Source organism: Ammospiza nelsoni, chromosome 27, assembly GCF_027579445.1.
Source record: "Ammospiza nelsoni isolate bAmmNel1 chromosome 27, bAmmNel1.pri, whole genome shotgun sequence".
NCBI classification, from domain to species: Eukaryota; Metazoa; Chordata; class Aves; order Passeriformes; family Passerellidae; genus Ammospiza; species Ammospiza nelsoni.
Genome location: NC_080659.1, coordinates 3,241,450 through 3,259,210, shown reverse-complemented (window position 1 = coordinate 3,259,210; position 17,761 = coordinate 3,241,450). Strand labels below are relative to the sequence as shown.

At 56.8% G+C, this 17,761-nt stretch overlaps 1 protein-coding gene across 1 annotated transcript; it reads right to left on the bottom strand.

Moving 5' to 3' along the window:
* Positions 1-11,042: 11,042 nt before the first annotated feature.
* On the bottom strand, positions 11,043-15,712 carry IL12RB1 (interleukin 12 receptor subunit beta 1). Its single transcript, XM_059490002.1, has 14 exons — positions 15,624-15,712; positions 15,370-15,539; positions 15,138-15,286; positions 14,639-14,681; positions 14,422-14,520; positions 14,247-14,341; positions 13,943-14,168; positions 12,986-13,156; positions 12,800-12,907; positions 12,129-12,269; positions 11,911-12,054; positions 11,695-11,791; positions 11,550-11,622; positions 11,043-11,435 (listed from the first exon to the last, which is right to left on the bottom strand). Exons 3-14 carry the CDS (start codon positions 15,261-15,263, stop codon positions 11,043-11,045), a joined length of 1,716 nt encoding a protein of 571 aa, XP_059345985.1. The 5' UTR covers positions 15,264-15,286; positions 15,370-15,539; positions 15,624-15,712.
* Between the last annotated feature and the right edge of the window lie 2,049 nt (positions 15,713-17,761).

Genomic DNA, 17,761 nt, shown 5'->3' with positions numbered 1-17,761 from the left:
CCTGCAACCTTTATTCAAATCTGCTTTTTATTTGGCATCCCTGGCGCTCTGATTAATTTTCCCTGGGGGAGGATTAACCAGCCTCGCAGGGAATTTGTTTGCATCCCCGTTTGGGGGGATCGTGTCTGGATCTGCCGCTGGCAGCAACAACAGCAGTGCCTGGTGTGCTGTGGCCTCTTGGGGCTTTCTTGGTGACATCAAAGGCGACACGAAGCACAGCACTCCACCCCTCAGGTGAAGACGGCCCCGAAGGCAGCCCTGTGATCCCAGCCTGCCACAAGGGAGCCATTCTGTGCCATCAGGGGGCTGCTGGTCAGCCCTGCATCATCTGCCCCGGCTGCACAAGGGGCTGTTTATTCCCGGGGCCCGAGGGGGAGCCGAGCGCCCAGCCCCCCGTGCCTGTCCTGCCGTGTCTCTCTGTGAAATGAGTCACACGGTGACGGGGACAGGCCAGCAGGGCCGCTGGGCAGCGCTCCCGGTGCCCGTGTGGCAGCGATCTGTCCAGCTGGGATTCTTGTCAACGCCTCCAGGCTTTTCCGTACAGTCGGGCAGTAGCGCAGCGAGGTTGGGGGGCGATGGCCAAGCTGGAGCTCCTGCCAGGAAAGGGCTGCGCTCATCCTCAATCCTGAATCCTGAACCCTGGAGGGGCTAAAAATACCTCGTCTGGACGTTTGGAGCCAGGGCACGGTGCGGACCCTTCCAGGCAGCGCTTTCACAACTGCTGGCAGCGCTGCAGCCTCCTGTTGTTTATCCGCCCCGGCTCCAAAGTCCTGATTGAGCAGCCCGGGCCGATGCAGGTTTATTGGCCCGGGGGGCTGGGGCTGCCCGGGGGGCTGCGGAGCCGGAACGGCCCCGCGGCAGCACCGGGAGCGACCCCGGCCGGGAGGCGCGTGATGCAATTACAGTGCCGGGATTATTTATAACTCTTGGCCCCGTGCGCTGGAAAATGCTGCCTGGACTGTCCGTCAGAACCTGCTCCTTGCGAGGGGCACGGAAACCACCCCCTGCTCCTCTAGCCTGTCAGTTTTGCTTTTCAGGCCCAAATTTGTGGGGGACTGAAATCCCAAAACTCCGGGGCACTGAAATCCCAAAATTCTCCCGCAGGGCTGCTGGGAACCCCCTCCCCAGTGCAGCTCACTGCTCTGCAGGGACACCCCAGTCCTGCAGCCCCTTTCTGCAGCATTTTGGGGCTTCCCTTTCCCCGAGCCCCTGGAGGATGCTCGGTGCCATCACGGTGGCTGAGGCTGCTGTCCGGTGACCGGGGGTCGGTGGCGGGGGGACAGTGACACGCCGAGCCTGTGGCCGTCCCGGCGCTGCCAGGGACAGAATGTGCCGGGGCTGGCTCAGCCCTGCGAGGGCCGGGATTAACTGAGCCGCTGCTGCCTCCGGCCCGGGCTCCCGTCCAGCTCCCAAAACAAGCACCGCCTTCCCCCATCGCAGCTGGGCCGAGTCCTGCGGGGTGCAGCTCACCCCAGAACTGCCCAGGGGCACCCACTGGGGGCTCATCTGTTTGTTTGCACGGGGATGATAAGTCCACGTTTTGGCTGGAGTGGAATGGCCATGCACTGGGGTCGGGGTTCAGGCGCTGCCCAAATTCAGCATCAGGGATGCTGGGCGGGCAGCAGGATGCTGAAGAGCATATGGGGCATATGGGACCTGCCCAGCCCGGGTTACAGGGGACTCCAGCAGCACCAGGCCTTGCTTTGGGTTCGCTCTAGGGCAACATCTTTGGCGTCGGGGCCCCTGAGGCTCCCCTCGGTGCAGCACGGCTCTGCCAGGGCTCTGGGAAGCAGCCGCGCACCCCGACATGCCGGGGCGGCACCGCTCTGCCCTCCGCCCGCTGACTCAGCCGCTGTTTGCCGGAGCTGCTCCCGCCCACGGAAACCGCAGGCAAAGTCCCCGCATCCCAGCACTGGGGCTTTTCCCGCCGGCTCGACAGGAATCGCAGCTTTTCCCCAGCCTGGTGCGGGCAGAGAGCCCCTCTGGCTGCGGGGAAAAGCTGCAGAGAAACCGCAGGATTTTTTTTTTTTTTTTATTCCAAACCGGTTTTTTAATGGCAAAAAACGGGGTTTGGAGCGGCCGGGTGGCCGTGTTGCACGTGCCACATGTCCCCTGTGAGCATGGTGCCAGCAGCATGGTGACATCACCGGGACACGCCACAAACCCCGATGGTGGCCGGTGTTGTCTTTACAGCAAACCGCCACTTTTATTCACTATATCAAAACCAACCCCTCGTTTTTTTGGGGTCTGACCCCTCATTTGGGGTCCCTCGCTGTTGGCACTGCCCGGCCCCTTTGCACAGTCACTCCTCGCTCCCTCCCTTCCTCAGGCAATGGAAAATTTTTGTGACTTTTTGACTTTCCTCCAGTTGTTTGGGAGCGAGGAAGGGGCCGGTGCCGCGCACAAACATGTCTATGTATAAACACTGAGACCGTGCCAGGGCCGGAGCCGCCGGCACCGGACCCTCCCCACGGAGCCGGGTGTCCCCTCTCCTGCCGGGACCCCAGACCGGCGTTCCATGCTCGGTGACCCAGAGCCGTCCCCGTGGGGACGCAAATATTTTAGCTTTGTTAAAAAAAACAACAATAACAACGCTTAAAGAAAATAAATCTTCCCCTCCGGGGTCATCCAGCGGTGCACGTGATGTGTTGGCACACAAACAGGGAGCTTGGGGACGGGGCACGGCTCCCACGCCACGCGTGAGTGGCACGGCCGTGCCCTGTGCCAGGGATGTGGCACCGTGGACTTTGCTCCCAGCGCTGCTCCACACCCGGCTGGGGCTGCCAGCACTGCCAGGAGCCGCTGCACAAACTCCAGAGGAGTCACCGTGCAGCTCTGGGTGGGCTGGCATGGACAGGGGGACGTGGCACGATGACATTCCCTACCATGCCCAGGATGTGGCATGGTGACATTCCCCACCGTGTCCGATGTGGCACAGTGACATTTCCCTTCATGGCCAGGGGAAAGTGGCACGGTGACATCCTCTGCCATGCCCAGGGCTATGTGGCACGGTGACACCCCCCAGCATGCCCAGGATGTGGCACGGTGACATCTCCCGCCATGCCCAGGGGGATGTGGCACGTTGACATCTCCCGCCATGCCCATGATGACATCCCCAGCTGTGTCCAGGATGTGGCATGGTGCCATCCCCAGCCATGCCCATGGTGACATCCCCACGCCATGCCCAGGGGGATATGGCACCGTGACATTCCCCGCCGTGCCCAGAGGGGATGTGGCACGGTGACACCCCACACTGTGTCCGATGTGACACTGTGACACCTCCGCAGTGTCCAGGGGGATGTGGCACGGTGACACCCCACGCCCTGACCCCTCAGACAAAACCCTGTTCGTGTGGCACCAGGGACACCTCAGTCACTGCTCTGTGTGTCAGTGGGGACACAGCTGTCCCCAGCTGAGAGGCCGGGAGTGCGTGGCTGTCACCCTCACTGTCCCTGTCACCTCAGCCGTGACAGGACAGCCTTGTCAAACCCCACGCCTCTGATCCTTCCTCCCACGCCCCAACCCCAAACCCTTCACAAACCGGGCTGTGCTCTTTTTTTCTGTCCTATCACCCTGCGAGAAGCAGCAAATTTGAGCTGATTTCAACAACAAACAAAAAAAAAACCCAAACTCAACCCAAGTTTGGGGGGAGAAGGCTCCAACCACCAGCAGCAGCCTCCCCATTTCCCGGTTATCTCTAAATTCGCGGGGTTATCTTTAAATTCACGGGGTTTTGTGAGCAGGGAAAGGGATTTTCCTGCCGAGCAGCGCTGTAAATGCCACCGCATCCCGGCCAGCGATGGAGCAGCGATAGCCCGAGGGGTCCGGGCTGGTTGGAGGTGGCTGTGCCGGGCAGTGCCGGTGGGGAGGGCGGCTGTGGTGCTGCAGACAGACCCGGAGGGGCTCCAGCCGGTTCCCTCCGCTTTCCCGGCGGTTTTGGCGTGTGAAGAAATGAGGGAGAGTGAATCTGCCTGCAAAGAGCTGGTAAACACCCTGCGAGAAGGGGGGGGGCTGCTCTTGCTCCTGTGTTTATCTCTGCAAAGCTGGGATGAGACAGATGGGGGAGACTGCTGGGAAAAGGCGATTTTTGGGGGGGCTCGCTGGTTATCGGGTTGTCCTTAGCTCAACTCTGGCCGTCTGCTTGAGCAAAATTTGTTTGTGCGGCGAAACCTCCGGCCAAGGGGGCAGGGAGGGAGCGCGTGTGCGATAAGGGCGCAGCGTCCTCCCCTTCCCGATCACCCGATACCCGCGGCCGTCCGCCTCCCGACACCCCGAGTTTATGATTCCTTTTACTACTATTGTAAAGTTCCCGTTGAAATAAAACAACAAAACGAAAAAAATAATAAAAAAAAAAAAAAAATCCCGTAATTCAATAGCGGCTGCCAAAGCCTGGAAAGCTCCAGCCGTGCCAGGGGCTGAGCTGGCCATGCGAGAACATTGAAACTGCAGGAAAGAAAACGCTTCCTGCCATGGGTGTGCAGGGAGAAGATGGTTTTGGTTTATTAACCACTTCTCCCCGCTGGCATGCCGCGGCTCGCAGCATCCCCGAGGGGTTTTCAGCGTTCTGAGCATCCCCCAGGGCAGCTCCGAGCCCCTCTGGGTGCGGGGGGGAGATGACAAATTCACTTTCGCTGCTGTTTGGAGTCGTTTTTCCGTGGCTCGGTTTGGAAACAGCCGCGGCCCGGGTGAGGCTGCTGCAGCTGACGCGAGCAGGAAAGAGCCGGGGCGGCCCCGGGGCCTGTTTGCGAGGCAGAACCGAGCTGTTGTTGTTGTTGTGACACCGGACTGGTTGCAAAACGCCGCCGCTGAAACCCCCGTGACTTTCAAAACAAGCTGAGCCCAGCTGTCTGTCCACATGTGTCCGTCTGTCCAGCTGTGGGTCCTGCAGCCCCTTCCCCCAGGGGAAATAACCCAAAGAATTGCCTGTACCAGCAATTCTTGGGGTTATTTTCTGGGAGAGAAAAGAATCCCAGAAGCGTTTTTTTTTTAGCGAGGAAAAACCACAATTCCCCAGCAGCAGAAGTTTCCTACCACAGGGCTGGATATCCTGCTCAGAGGGGCTTTGCAGTGCTTGGGGATGGATGAGACGAGCTGTCTGCAGCCTTTGAGTTCTGCTTCAAATAAAATAATTAATAGAATAAAAAAATCCCAGGGATCAGTTTGTTTGCTTAGGGATTAAGTCAGCTAATCTGCCTGGCAGCGGGTGGCATTGTGGAGGTGGTGGCACTGGTGGCTTTTTGCCCAGCAAATAATCCTGCCCCTGGCCATGGCTGGTGGTCAGGCCGGGCTCAAACTTCTCCCTGGCATCAGCTTTTCTCCACGATGGGGTTTGGGGAGCAGGAAATAGTGTTGGGTGCAGGGAAAGGGTTGGGAGAGGGATGGATGGATGAGGGAAGGGATGGATGGATGAGGGAGGGAGGGGGTGGCAGGGTTGTGACCTTCTCCTCTGCCCCTGTTGAAGCCAGGCTGTGGCTCCACAGGGCTGCTTCCCCGAGGCTGGAAAACAGGTTAGACTTCTCAACCTGGGAGCAAAACAACTTAATCTGGTGTTAAATTATGAGTCTGGGCCTGCAGGGATGGACCTCTGCTCCTGCAGGGGCTCAGACACCCCAAGAGCTGATGCTGATGGGGCCTCAGCAAACCCCTGTGGGCATTTGGTGTTCTGTCTCTGAGATCACATCCCCCAAAATCAAAAGGAAATGGCTTCAAGTCACACCAGGGAAGAAATGGGGAGAAATTTCTTCATGGAAATGGTTGTCAAGCCCTGGCACAGGCTGCCCTGGGCAGTGGTGGAGTGACCAGCCCTGGAGGGATTGAAAAGCTGTGTGGCTGTGGCACTTGGGGACATGGGTGAGTGCTGGATCAGCAGTTGGACTTGATGATCTCAGAGGGCTTTTCCAGCCTTAATGATCCTGTGATTCTATAAAATCTGGGAGCCCAGAGCAAATCCCCAGGCTGCCCAACCTCCCTGCAGCTCCTTCCCCAGCTGCTCCTTGGGATGCAGGGCTGAATTTTCCACTCCACAGGAGCAAGTGAAGCCAGGTCAATCCCGTGCCCGTGTCCCCAGTGCCATTTGCTTTTGGGGACACAGCACAGGGACCCTGTGGGAACAGGGAGAAAAGGGTTTTTCCTTTTAGGGCAGGGATAATTGTCACCAGTGGTGTGTGGGCACTGCTGGCTGTGTACAGGGGACCCCATGGAGTGATTTTGGGGTTGATGCTTCCTCATGGCACCGGGCTGAGCTTTGTTTTCCCTGCTGGGATGGATTTTGGCTGCTTATCCCAGAGCTGTCCCTGTTGGTGTAATGAGTGCCCTGCTGGGTGTAATGAGCTGTGGGTGGCAGTGGCTCCTGCCAGGCCTCACCAATGCCCTGTGACATGTCTGGGTGCTGTGCTGGGGTAGAGGAGCTGGCAAAGCCACATCCTGCCTGCCAAAGCTGGCCTTGGGTCACCAAGCTCAGTGTGGCGCCTGGGGACTCATTTGGGAACCAGTCCTGTGAAATTTAAACTAATTAGCAAGTCCTGAGCTGCTTTCTAGCACTAATTGGCGAGCCTGGCTTGATTAGCTTTCCCTGGCACGTCCGTGGCTCCACGTGGCAGAGCACTGCCCAGCTTGGGACACTTGTGTGGAAAAATGGCACAGGGACACCGGTGGGGACAGAGCCATTGGTGGGGACAGGGCCATCCCTGAAGGGTCAGAGGGGATGTGAGTGGCACCACGGATGGGATGGGACCCCATGAGGGGGGTTTTGTGTCCCCTCCCTGCCCAGGGTGTTTTTGATGCCTGGCTGTCCTGCTGTGACCTCGTTCCACGGCTTCAATGATTAACTGGCACGGCTGGCACCGAGCCTGGCCGTGTGTTTACTGCTGCCACCCGAGCGTGCTGAGCTGCCAGTGACCCTCAGCGCTTCTCCTCTTCGCCCTGACCCCCAAAACCCGCTGTAAACAGGGGCTGGGGCTGAAACCCGAGCGTGCCTCCGTGTCTGTAACCAGATACTTCCTCCACATGAGCCTGGTGTGCTCTGAAGAGAGCCTGGCATCGCCCAAACCCAACAAAATCCCTCAATCTGATCTCTGCGCCGGGTTTCTGCCCGGCAGGATGCCAGATGTGCCCCCTCCAGCCCATCCCCAGGGATTTGGGGGGCTGGAGAGGCACGGGGGGCTGGCACAGCCTCTGCCACACAGGCAGGGAGGGAGAGGTGGATTTGTTCTACAGAGAGGTTGGGAATCGCCCTGGGGACGTGGGGCTGGTGCCACCTCGTGGCTCCACCGGCAGCTGAGCCGGGCAGCGGTGACACGGCACTGGTGACATGGTACTGGTGACACTGCACTGGTGACATGGTACTGGTGGCACGGTGATGGTGACACAGCGCTGGTGGCACGGCACTGGTGACACTGCCTGGTGGCGCTGCCTTGGTGACACGGTGATGGTGGCACAGTGATGGTGGCATGGTGATGGTGACACTGCGCTGGTGGCACCTCACTGTGACATGGCCCTGGTGGCACAGTGACTGCACTGGTAGCGCACTGATGGTGGCACTGCCCTGGTGACATGGCCCTGATGACACAGCCCTGGTGGCACGGCACTGGTGGCATGGTCATGGGGTCCTCTCGTGAGCTTAGTTGTTAATTGCTGCCCTGAGATGTGCAGGATGTCTCTGTTTCAGCCCGTGCATCTAAAGGATGAGTCAGAACTCTTCAGTTTTTAGTCTTGAGGTTGTTTATTAATTCTTATCTATAAAATTTTCTTTCTGCCCAGCCGAGATCTGCTCAGCAGGGCAGCCACAGGCACTCTCTGTGTTGTCTTTTTATACTACAAACTACATATAACATATTTACACTTAATCCCCAATACCTATCACCTATGTTAGACAGTGCACTTCTACTCTAAACCAATCCCAAAGTGCCAACATCACTGCAGAAAATGGAGGTAGAGGAGAAGAAGAAGAAGAAAGGCTGGGCACGCCCAGTTCCCTCCATCTTGTCCCCAAAAACTCCATTCTAAAAATCCTAAAATCTACATTTTCACCCGGTGATAATTTTATTATTATGCTATTTAAATTTCTGTGACTTTCATGTCCTCATATAAAGCTGGTAACTTGCTCCAGGGGTCAAAATCAAATCCCCAGGTGTTCTGGGCTGCGTGCCAGGGTCTCTGAGCCCCCTGGCAGGGTTCTCAGCAATTCTGGACATCCAGAGGGCTGCACTGAGTTCCGACAGGGTCCCATCTGGTGTGACGGTGTTCACAAGGGTTTTCAGGTGAGGGAAGAGACGAGAATGTTGACTCCATGTTCAGAAGGCTTGATTTATTATTTTATGATATACATTACATTAAAACTATACTAAAAAGAATAGAAGGAAAGGCTTCATGTCAGAAGGCTAGCTAAGCTAAGAATAGAAAGGAAAGAATAAAAACTAAGGTCTGTGGCTCAGATAGAGAGAGAGAGCGCCAGCTTTTCTGTGACTGGTCATTAATTCTAAACATCTACACAAGACCAATCCCAGATGCACCTGTTGTATTCCACAGCAGCAGATAATAATTGTTTGCATTTTGTTCCTGAGGCCTCTCATCTTCTCAGAAGGAAAAATCTTAAAGAAGGCTTTTAATGGAAAGATGTCTGCGACAATCTGGATGAGACCCCAGCCATGGGAGCTCATGGCAGCACCACATCCCTGGGGCACCAGGAGTGTCCCCACAGCCGAGCCCCCATCCCCGGGCAGGTCTGTGTCCTGTTCTCGGCTGTTTTTAATGGCCTGGAAAGGCTCAGGGTGGCCTTGGACAGCCCGCGTTCCAAAGGACGAAAAGAGTCTTCAGGTTTTTTCTCGGTCTTCAGTGTTTATTAGTTTTTTATCTACAAGATTTTCTCTCGGCCCAACAGAGGTCTGCACAGCACGCCAGCCATGAGCACACTGAGAGCCCCCGGGGCGGTCACTTATCTTTATACCCAAAACTACGTATAAGATATTTGCCTATTTTCCCCAATACCTTTCACCCTTATTGACAAGTGCACTTTTAGTAATAACCAATCCCAAAGTGCCACCACCACCACAGAAGATGGAGGCCAAGAAGAAGAAGAAGGACAGGACACGCCCCAATTCCGCCATCTTACTTCCCTAGACCCCCCTGTACCGAAATTCTAAACCCTGTGTTTCACACTCTAATTAACCTATCCCTTCACCATTTACCCCAGTGAGATCCTCCCATCCTCATACAGGTGTCGTCTCCTGTGCAGGATCAAAGTCCAGCCACCAGACACTTCTGGCAACATTCCAGGACCTCCGAGCCCCCCAAGGGTGGTCTTGGTGACTCGGCACATCAGGACTGATGTGCTGAGATCCTACAGGTCTGGCTGCAGGAGCCGCCCCGGCTCCGTCTCCACCGGGCCCCGCCGCGGTTTCCGCCCGCGGGCGCCGCTCTGCCAGCGCAGTTTGAGCGAAACACTCTGCAAAAAACACGAGTGGAGCCACGAGCAGCAGCGAGGAGGCCGCGTGTCGGTGCCTCACACACACACACACCACACTGTGCGCCTGGAGTTCCCCGTGTTACCAAACCCACGGCGCTTTTGGGTTCTGAACTTTTTTTTCTTTTGCTCTGTCAGCAAGTAAACACCGCCACGCCAGGCACAGCAAACCACAGATCGCTTTTCATCTCCTTTCTGTCCCAGATAAGGCCCCAGGGGGTGGCGTGGCCCCACGGGAAGGGGTTGGGGGGGCCTCCATGGATCTCCCCCATCCTGGCTGCCTGGCTTGTCCTCCCCAGCCCCATGCAATGAACCCCGGCTCTAAATCCTTGCTGTAATCTGCTGGGGTCAGGCGAGGAAAAGCCATCTCAGCCCTGCTGTTTGGTGCAGTTATTTTAATTTTTTAATGTTTGTATTTAATTTTTTCTGATTTTTTTTCCAGTAATTTTTTTGCGGGGTTGTTTTTTTTTTTTTTTTTTTGGGGGGGGCTTTTTTAGCTGGTGTTTAGTGCTGGGTTTTTTTGCATCCCCACCAAGATGCTGGTTACAGAGGCAGCAGCCACCTCGGATGAAGTTCTGCCTCTCCTCCCAGTCCAGGCATGGAATACTCTCAGTCCTGGCCAGACTCTGCAGCCAAACCTTCGCTCAGGTTTTATCACCACTGAAAGGTTGACACTGGGAATTACGAGACAAAAACCAGTCCTGGTGCAACGCTGCATCCAGAGGCATCACCTTCTGTGCCCTGGAAACCAAAAACCCCCCTGGAAGTGCTGGTGCCACCCTGGCCTGGCCCCTCAGTGTCCCACACAGACACTCAGCACTGCAGGGATCACCCCGTGCCTGTCCCCGCTGCTCCAGCCTCCCAATGGCCGTGGCACCTCCTCTGGCCTGCGATCCCATCCTTCCTCATCCCTGATGTCTTGGTTTGGAAAGACAGGAGTCTGCTAAGGAAGGCAGGAGCCTCCCCTGAAATGGAGAATGTAAATCCTCCCCACCCCTCCAAATTGCTGTAGATTTTAAATTAAGGGTCTCTCAGGCAAAAATATGGGAGCAGGAAATAACAGTTCTTTAATATGGAAAGGAAAAAAAAAAATAAAAGGATAAAATAAACAATGCAGTACACTAGAACAACACTGACAGAGTCAGAACCCAACCTGACACCCTGTGGGTCAGGCTGTTGGCAGCAGTCCCATTGGAATTGTGGCTGCAGCCCTCCTGCTGTGTCAGGGGTGGTTCTGCTGGAGCAGGGATCCTGTAGAAAGGTGCAGTCTCTTCCTCTGAAGATCCAGGGGAAGGAGAGGCAGCTGCTGTTCCTCTGGGGAATCCAGTGCAGAATCTGTGCTGGTGTTCCAGAATCTCCAGATTATATCCAGGCAGGAATGCTTGGCTCCTCCCTCTGGGCTCACATCTCCCAATGGGATGCTGTAGTTCTTATCAGCCATGCAGAGACATTCAATGGCTGTTATCAGCAGATGTCCCCTCCCGGGGGAGGTGTGATTGTGGTCACTCAAAGGCAAACTGCCCACTTGATAAAGATAATCTGCCATACAGATGGTAATGGAAAACATCTTGCCATGCAATCTTCAACACCTGATGATGATGGGCTTGTCGGAGATGAGCAGGGCAATGGGGACCAGTGGCTGATGCAGCTCCTGCCTTCCCTCTTCTTCCTCCTCCTCCTCCTCTCCAGGTGGGTGCCCAGTGCTGCCGTTGCTGCTGGAGGGGGCAGATCCCACCGGGCTCAGCATCTCCTGCCTGCGGTAAGCGAAGGGCAGCTCCTCCCCACATCCCAGAGGGGACATCACCACCGTCACCGGCTTTTCCACCGCGGGGCCAGGCTGTGACACGTCAGGGGGTGGCACCGCGCTCTGGCTGCCCGTGTCAGTCCTCTCCTCGCTGGGATTCTGCTCCATCAGCAGCAGCTCGGCTGGGCTGAACCTCTCCGAGGGCTCCAGGAGGCCGGTCCGGGGCTGGCCCTGAGGGTTGGGTGGGTTTGGGGTGGGATATCCCATGCCAGGGCTGTGCATGGGTGTTTGGGGATGTGGGATCTGCCCCTTCCTGCACCTCCCACCTCACCTGGCCCATCTCACCTGTTCGGTTGAGAACTGCGTGGCTTTGGTGCCCACGGGCTTGGGAAGGGGTGGGAAGAGGAGGCGGCGAGCCCTGGGGAAGGAGCGGTTGGTGAGGGGGTGGGTGATGCTGGGGGTGGCTTTGAGGACAAGGGGACTCTGTCACCTCCTTTTGCTCAGGTGGTAGATGGCAGCTGCAGCAGGGACACCGAGCCAGATGCCCAGGTAGCTCAGGTTGCCTCTCCACGGTGCTCCCTGGGGACCTGAGGGTGGGGATGGCTGGGTGGTGGCATTCCTGCCCCCACAGGGACACAGGAGATGTTTTGGGGTGATGATGAGCACCCCATGGGGAGTGGGGAGGGGATGAGGTCTCAGCCATTACCCAGCACCCTGGTCTGGAAGGGCCACCAAGCCCTGCAGGTGCTCTCGCTGTCCTCTGTCACCTCCCAAACCCCCACCCTGTAGCCTGTGCCAGGCTGGAGGTTTTGGAGGGTGTAGTTCGACGCCGTGGCCTCCACTTCACTGTCTGGGCAAACAAAACCCAATGTGGGGCAGTCTGGCATCTCCTCCTGCCCCGGGGGATGGCGGGGTGCCACTCACAGGTCACATTGTCCCCTTCAGCCACATGGCAGATGAGATACTTGGCCAGGGCGCCGGGGCAGGCGGCCCGTGGGGACGGCTCCCAGTGGAGCACAGCCTCGCTGTCCCCCGTGCTGATGTTGAAGGGCACGTCCAGCGAATCTGCGGGCAAAAAAAAAAACCCCTACATTTTTGAGGGTGGTTATTGTGGGGATTATTTTGGGACCGCTCCTTCTGGAGTGCAGCCAGGTGCAGATGCCTCCGTGCTGGGATGCTCCGTGCTCAGATGCTCCGTGTTTGGATGCCCCATATTTGGATGCCCTGTGCCGGGAGGATCCATGCTGGGATGCTCCATGCCCGGGATGCTCCGTGCTCGATGCCCCGTGCCAGGATGCTCCATGCTCGGATGCCCCATGCTCGGATGCCCCGTGTTTGGATGCCCCGTGCTCCGATGCCCCATGCTTGGGTGCTCTGTGCTCGGATGCTCCATACCCGGGATGCCCCATGCTTGGATGCCCCATGCCCAGATGCTCCAAGCCTGGACGCCCCATGCCAGGATGCCGCATGCTTGGATGCCCCGTGTTTGGATGCCCCGTGTTTGGATGCTCCCTGCCCAGATGCCCCGTGCTCGGATGCCCCATGTTTGGATGCCCCGTGTTTGGATGCTCCCTGCCCAGATGCCCGTTCTCCACACTCACCGTTGCCGCTGTAGTGATGCCACAAAGCGAAGGTGGCCCAGCCCCGCTCCGTGTCCCAGCCGTGCACAGCCAGGCGGTGACATCCCTGCTCTCTCAGCACTCCTGGAGGAACCAGGGATGCTCCTTAGACCCTCTGACCCCAGCTGGAGGGGACAGCGAGGTCTTGGGGCGCTCCCTTGCCTTCTTGCACGTGGGTGCTGTTGGCAGGGAATTCCTGCGGGATGCAGACTCCCTGTTCCGGGGGCTCTGGCAGCGTCTGCTGCTCGAAGCAGAAAGCCTCGCCAGGCACCGGCGCTTCCCAGTGCGCGGTCACGGCGCTGCCGGCCACGCTGATCTCCTTGAAGCTGAGATCTGGTGATGAGAGCCACGTTATTTAGCGCAATACAACAATCTGGGATGAAACGGGGGATATTCGGGAAGTTGGTGTTATAAGTAAAAAATCTGCCAATTTTTTTTTTTAAAGGTTGCAGAGTGAACCAGTTAAACCAGTTACTGCCAAGGTGGAGTTCTACCTGTTTATTATTGTAATCACCGGTCGTTTTCGTTAATTGCTCCTTTTGTTTCAGTATAGCCCTGCCTAAATCTAAGTTGATGGCCCTTCTCTCCAAACAGTGAGAGGAGGGGACATGAGACGGGGATCAGAGAGGATGCAAAATAACCTCGAGACCAGCATGCCATGGGAAGCCACCCCACCAAACTTACCGAAAAGACCCCAAAACCAAGGAGCCAACACAGAATTAAGAGATCAGAGTGATGTCTGGACGTGAAAAACAAAGTACCGAGCTTGCAGAGATGCTGAGACCCTTTGTTGCCCCTCGCCCTGAGCAAAGACCTCAGCTGGAACCAAGAGGCCGAGACTACAACATTAAAAAGTTGTAACATGGGGTTTATCCCTACTGTTCTTGTGAGGATGTGACTCCCAGCTCTGCTCGTCAGTGTACAGAGCTGCACAGTTCTCCTCCGAACCACTCCTGGGAGCGGTGACAGAGAAGCTATGGACCCGTTGAGCCTCCCAACCTAAAGCTGATCACTTCTAACAGAGGCATTAAAAAGGAGAAGAATTCTCCTGCCCTGTTTACTTCAGTCGGGAAAAAACAACGCGCTGAGGGCTGCCGGGGGAGCTCAGCATCTCTGTACCCGCGCTCTGCCCTGGCGGCACACGGAGCTGCCGGGCGGGCCCGTGCCCCGCGGCGTTGGTGGCGGTCAGCAGGATCCGGTACTCGGCCCCGGAGAGGGTGAGGCTGTGCTCTGTCACCTCCCCGCCCAGCTTCACCGAGCCCTCCTCAATGGACTCTGCACAGCCACACGCCACCATGGTGATGTCCAGCTTGTAGGTGACGTCCTTGTGCTCCACGAGGACTGGCTGGGGAGGAAAAGGGGGTGACTCGGCCGGTGAAATGGTGGGGGACACCCAGGAGAGCCCCCAGAGATGCTGCTGTACCTGCCAGCTCAGCCTCAGCGCCCGCTGCCCGTCTGTGCCCAGCTTGCCCAGCTGATGGCTCAGCACCGGCCTCCTCAGGATTGCTGCAGGAGGAACAGGCCTGACTGAGCCACCAGCATTTCTGGGAGCTGCTGGGATCCCACCAAGCTCCTCTCCTCCTCCTCCTCACCCTCAGAGATGTTGCTGCTCCAGTTGCTCCAGGAGCTGCTCCAGTGGGGAGGCTTGTGCCGGAGCTGGACCACGAAGGTGCCATTGACTCCCAGGGCACAGGTCACTAGGGAGGGGTGGCAGGGTCAGCTGAACCCTCCTTTCCCCAAATTTTGGCCTTCACAGGCTGCTGGTAACACCCCCAGGGGATGCTTGTCCCCAGCAACCCCACAGGATAAACCAACCTGAGTTTTCTTTAGTTGTCACCATCACTGTCTCACATGCCACCTGCAGAGAGAACCAGGCATGGAGACACCCTCCCAGTAAAACCAGTACTTTACTGGGGCATCAGTGCTGCCCTGTGATCCCCAAACACCCCAGGGGCTGGGAGAGCCAAACAGTGCAGGGGACAGGGTCCCCTCAATCCTGGGACCCTCCTGGCAGCAGCTGAGAGGGATGAGGGGTCCCAGCTGTGACAGCTTCATGGGGACAAGCATCTGGATTTGATCCATTGTCGTCATTACTATAATCTGGGGTTTTGCCTGTGTAATCCCTGAGAATCCTGTTATGGGCAGCAGCAGGATCCCATGGCCAGGCAGAGCTGATAACCCAGGGAAACAGATGGGCCACAGCTGGGTCTGGGGGGGGCACAGTGACATCACTGAGCCCCCACACTCCCCGTGCTGCTGTGATGCTCCTGGCTGTGCTGTCAGCCACTGCCAGCCCCAGCAAACAGCATTTTACCTGTGTCCAGCTGCTGTCTCCCACCCTCCAGAAGCGAGCCTCGTGCTGTGGTGGCTGCTTCAGGCTGTCACACTGTGGCTGTGGCACCCTCACCCTCAGCTGGCCACCGCTTTTGGAGAAGGACATCCCAGTGGGTGGATCCAGTTTGACTGGAAAGATGAGGCGGTTTTGGGTGGTTTTGGCAGTTTTCAGTTCCAGCACTGGCTGCCAGCCCTGCCCCTGGGGCACTCACCAGCCTCGTTGAGGTGCAGGGTGTGGTTGGGGGTCCTGCGGACCTGGTTCCCCCATCGCGCCTCCACCCAGGCCGTGGTGTTGTCAAAGATGTACACTTGGCTGCTCGAGAGGATGTAGCTGGTGGCCGTGCCCGCCTTAAACCGCCTGCACTGGCCGTGCTTCTCAAAGCTGGGGAGGGAGCGGGCACAGGGTGGGCACAGGGTGGCACCCGGGGCTCCCCCCATGCGCTCCCCCTGCCCGCCGCTCACTCACCAGAGGTTCAGGATGTAGGAGGTGCTGCCGGCGGGGCCCAGGGGCGGCCAGGAGCAGTGGAAAGGCTTGGAGGTGTTGCATTTCTTCCAGCAGGAGACGTCGTGGGCTGCCAGGGTGCCTGCGGGGCAGGGCAGTGCCTGGAGGCTCCTGCATCCCAACTCCATCCATGCATGGAGGGGAGCAGCGGCGTGGCTTTGCCCGTGTTGATCAAATTGGGAATTAAAGCAGCGACACCCGCGATTCTCACCCCGTGCTCGCAGTGTTCCCGTGGTGCTCAAATTGGGAATTAAAGCAGCAAAACCAGCGATTTTTACCCCAAGCCCCCCGTGTTCCCCCTCCCCGGTGATGGGGCACTGGCCGGTGCCACTCTCTCCATTGGGGATTCACCATCTTTACTCCATCTCTGTGGTTTTGGGTGAATATCTCCATCTCTCTCTCTGGGAGCTCCCCAGGTCTTATCGCCCCCGAATCATTCATTGAAAGTCTTCTGAAGTTATCTCTCATCTCCCAGCACCGCAGGAGCACTTACCCTGCACCAGCGCTGCCAGCAGCCAGCTCAGCATCGCCCACCGAGCGGGGCTGTGCCACACCGGGGCTGTGCCACACCGGATCCGGGCTGTGCCACACCAGGGCTGTGCCACACCGGGGCTGTGCCACACCGGATCACGGCTGTGCCACACCAGGGCTGTGCCACACCGGGGCTGTGCCACACCGGATCACGGCTGTGCCACACCAGGGCTGTGCCACACCGGGCTGTGCCACACCGGGCTGTGCCACACCGGGGCTGTGCCACACCGGATCACGGCTGTGCCACACCGGATCACGGGCTGTGCCACACCGGATCCGCACTGTGCCACACCGGGCTGTGCCACACCGGATCACGGCTGTGCCACACCGGGGCTGTGCCACACCGGATCACGGCTGTGCCACACCGGGGCTGTGCCCACACCGGCTCCGGAGCTCCGCTGCCCTTCCCGGCTCCCCAGTGCCCCCGTACCCTCGGCCGTGCCACAGCCCCGGGGCTCAGCGCTGCTTCCCCTCCTTGGGGTTTCCTCTTCTGCCGAGTCCGCGCCGTTCCCAGGCGGGGCAGAGCCCTAGGCGTGAGTGCATGCCCCACTTTTAGCAAAAACAAAAGAGAAAGCGACCGAAATATCCCCCTTTTTTGGGCGGCTCGGCTGCCGGGATGGGGCCAGCGCGGCCGCACCACGTGCCAGAAGCGCAAGGTAAGCGAAAGATGAGTCTTGGGGGTTTTGGGTTGGTTTTTTGTGTTTTTCATTTTCTTTTCTTGCACGCAGAGTGTTTCTGTCTGTGAAAAACGCCAATCGCTGGTTTTTAACATTTTAAAAGTTTAATAGCGATAAAATGGTTATAAAAAGAGTAATATAATTGGAGTAATAATAATTTGGATAAATTGAATTAGGACAATATGAGACAATAAGAGCAAAGAGTTATGGATGCCCGGGTACCTTTTTCTGGGCAACCGTTAACAAAGGATTGACCCTTAAAAACAACAGCCTGTTGCATATTCATACACTTCATACATGATGCATAAATTCCATTCAAACACAGGATTCTGTCTGGTCGGTGTCAACTTCTTCCTCTGAATCCTGACAGCGCCCTCGAGGCAGGAAGATAAGAGAGCAATAAATTCTCTTTCTCTGAAAGATTCACGTGTCCGGTGGCTGCTATCTCGCTGTGAGTCCCTTCTTTAAAAAAGCATTCTACATAGCATAATTTCTATTTTTTATCACCTAAAATTTTTAGGTTATACATTTTATACACTTTTTATACATTATAGGTTATACATTTTATACAAATTTTATACATTTTTAATACGTTTTTTACAACCTAAAACCATATTTACCACACTACTTAAGAGAATTAATACAGCATCACTGTCTAACACAACACATATAATATTCATTTGAATATTTGCGAAAAGCCAATCATAAAATACACATTTTTGACATGGTGCTCTGCCTGTAATGGGGTGAATCTCCAGGTTGGGATTCTCTGAAAGATTCAGGTGTCCTGTGGCTGCTATCTTGCTGCGAGTCCTTTCTTGAAAAAAATATCCTACACAGCATTGTTTCTATCTTAACATTTTTTATAACCTAAAACTATATTTACCACACTAA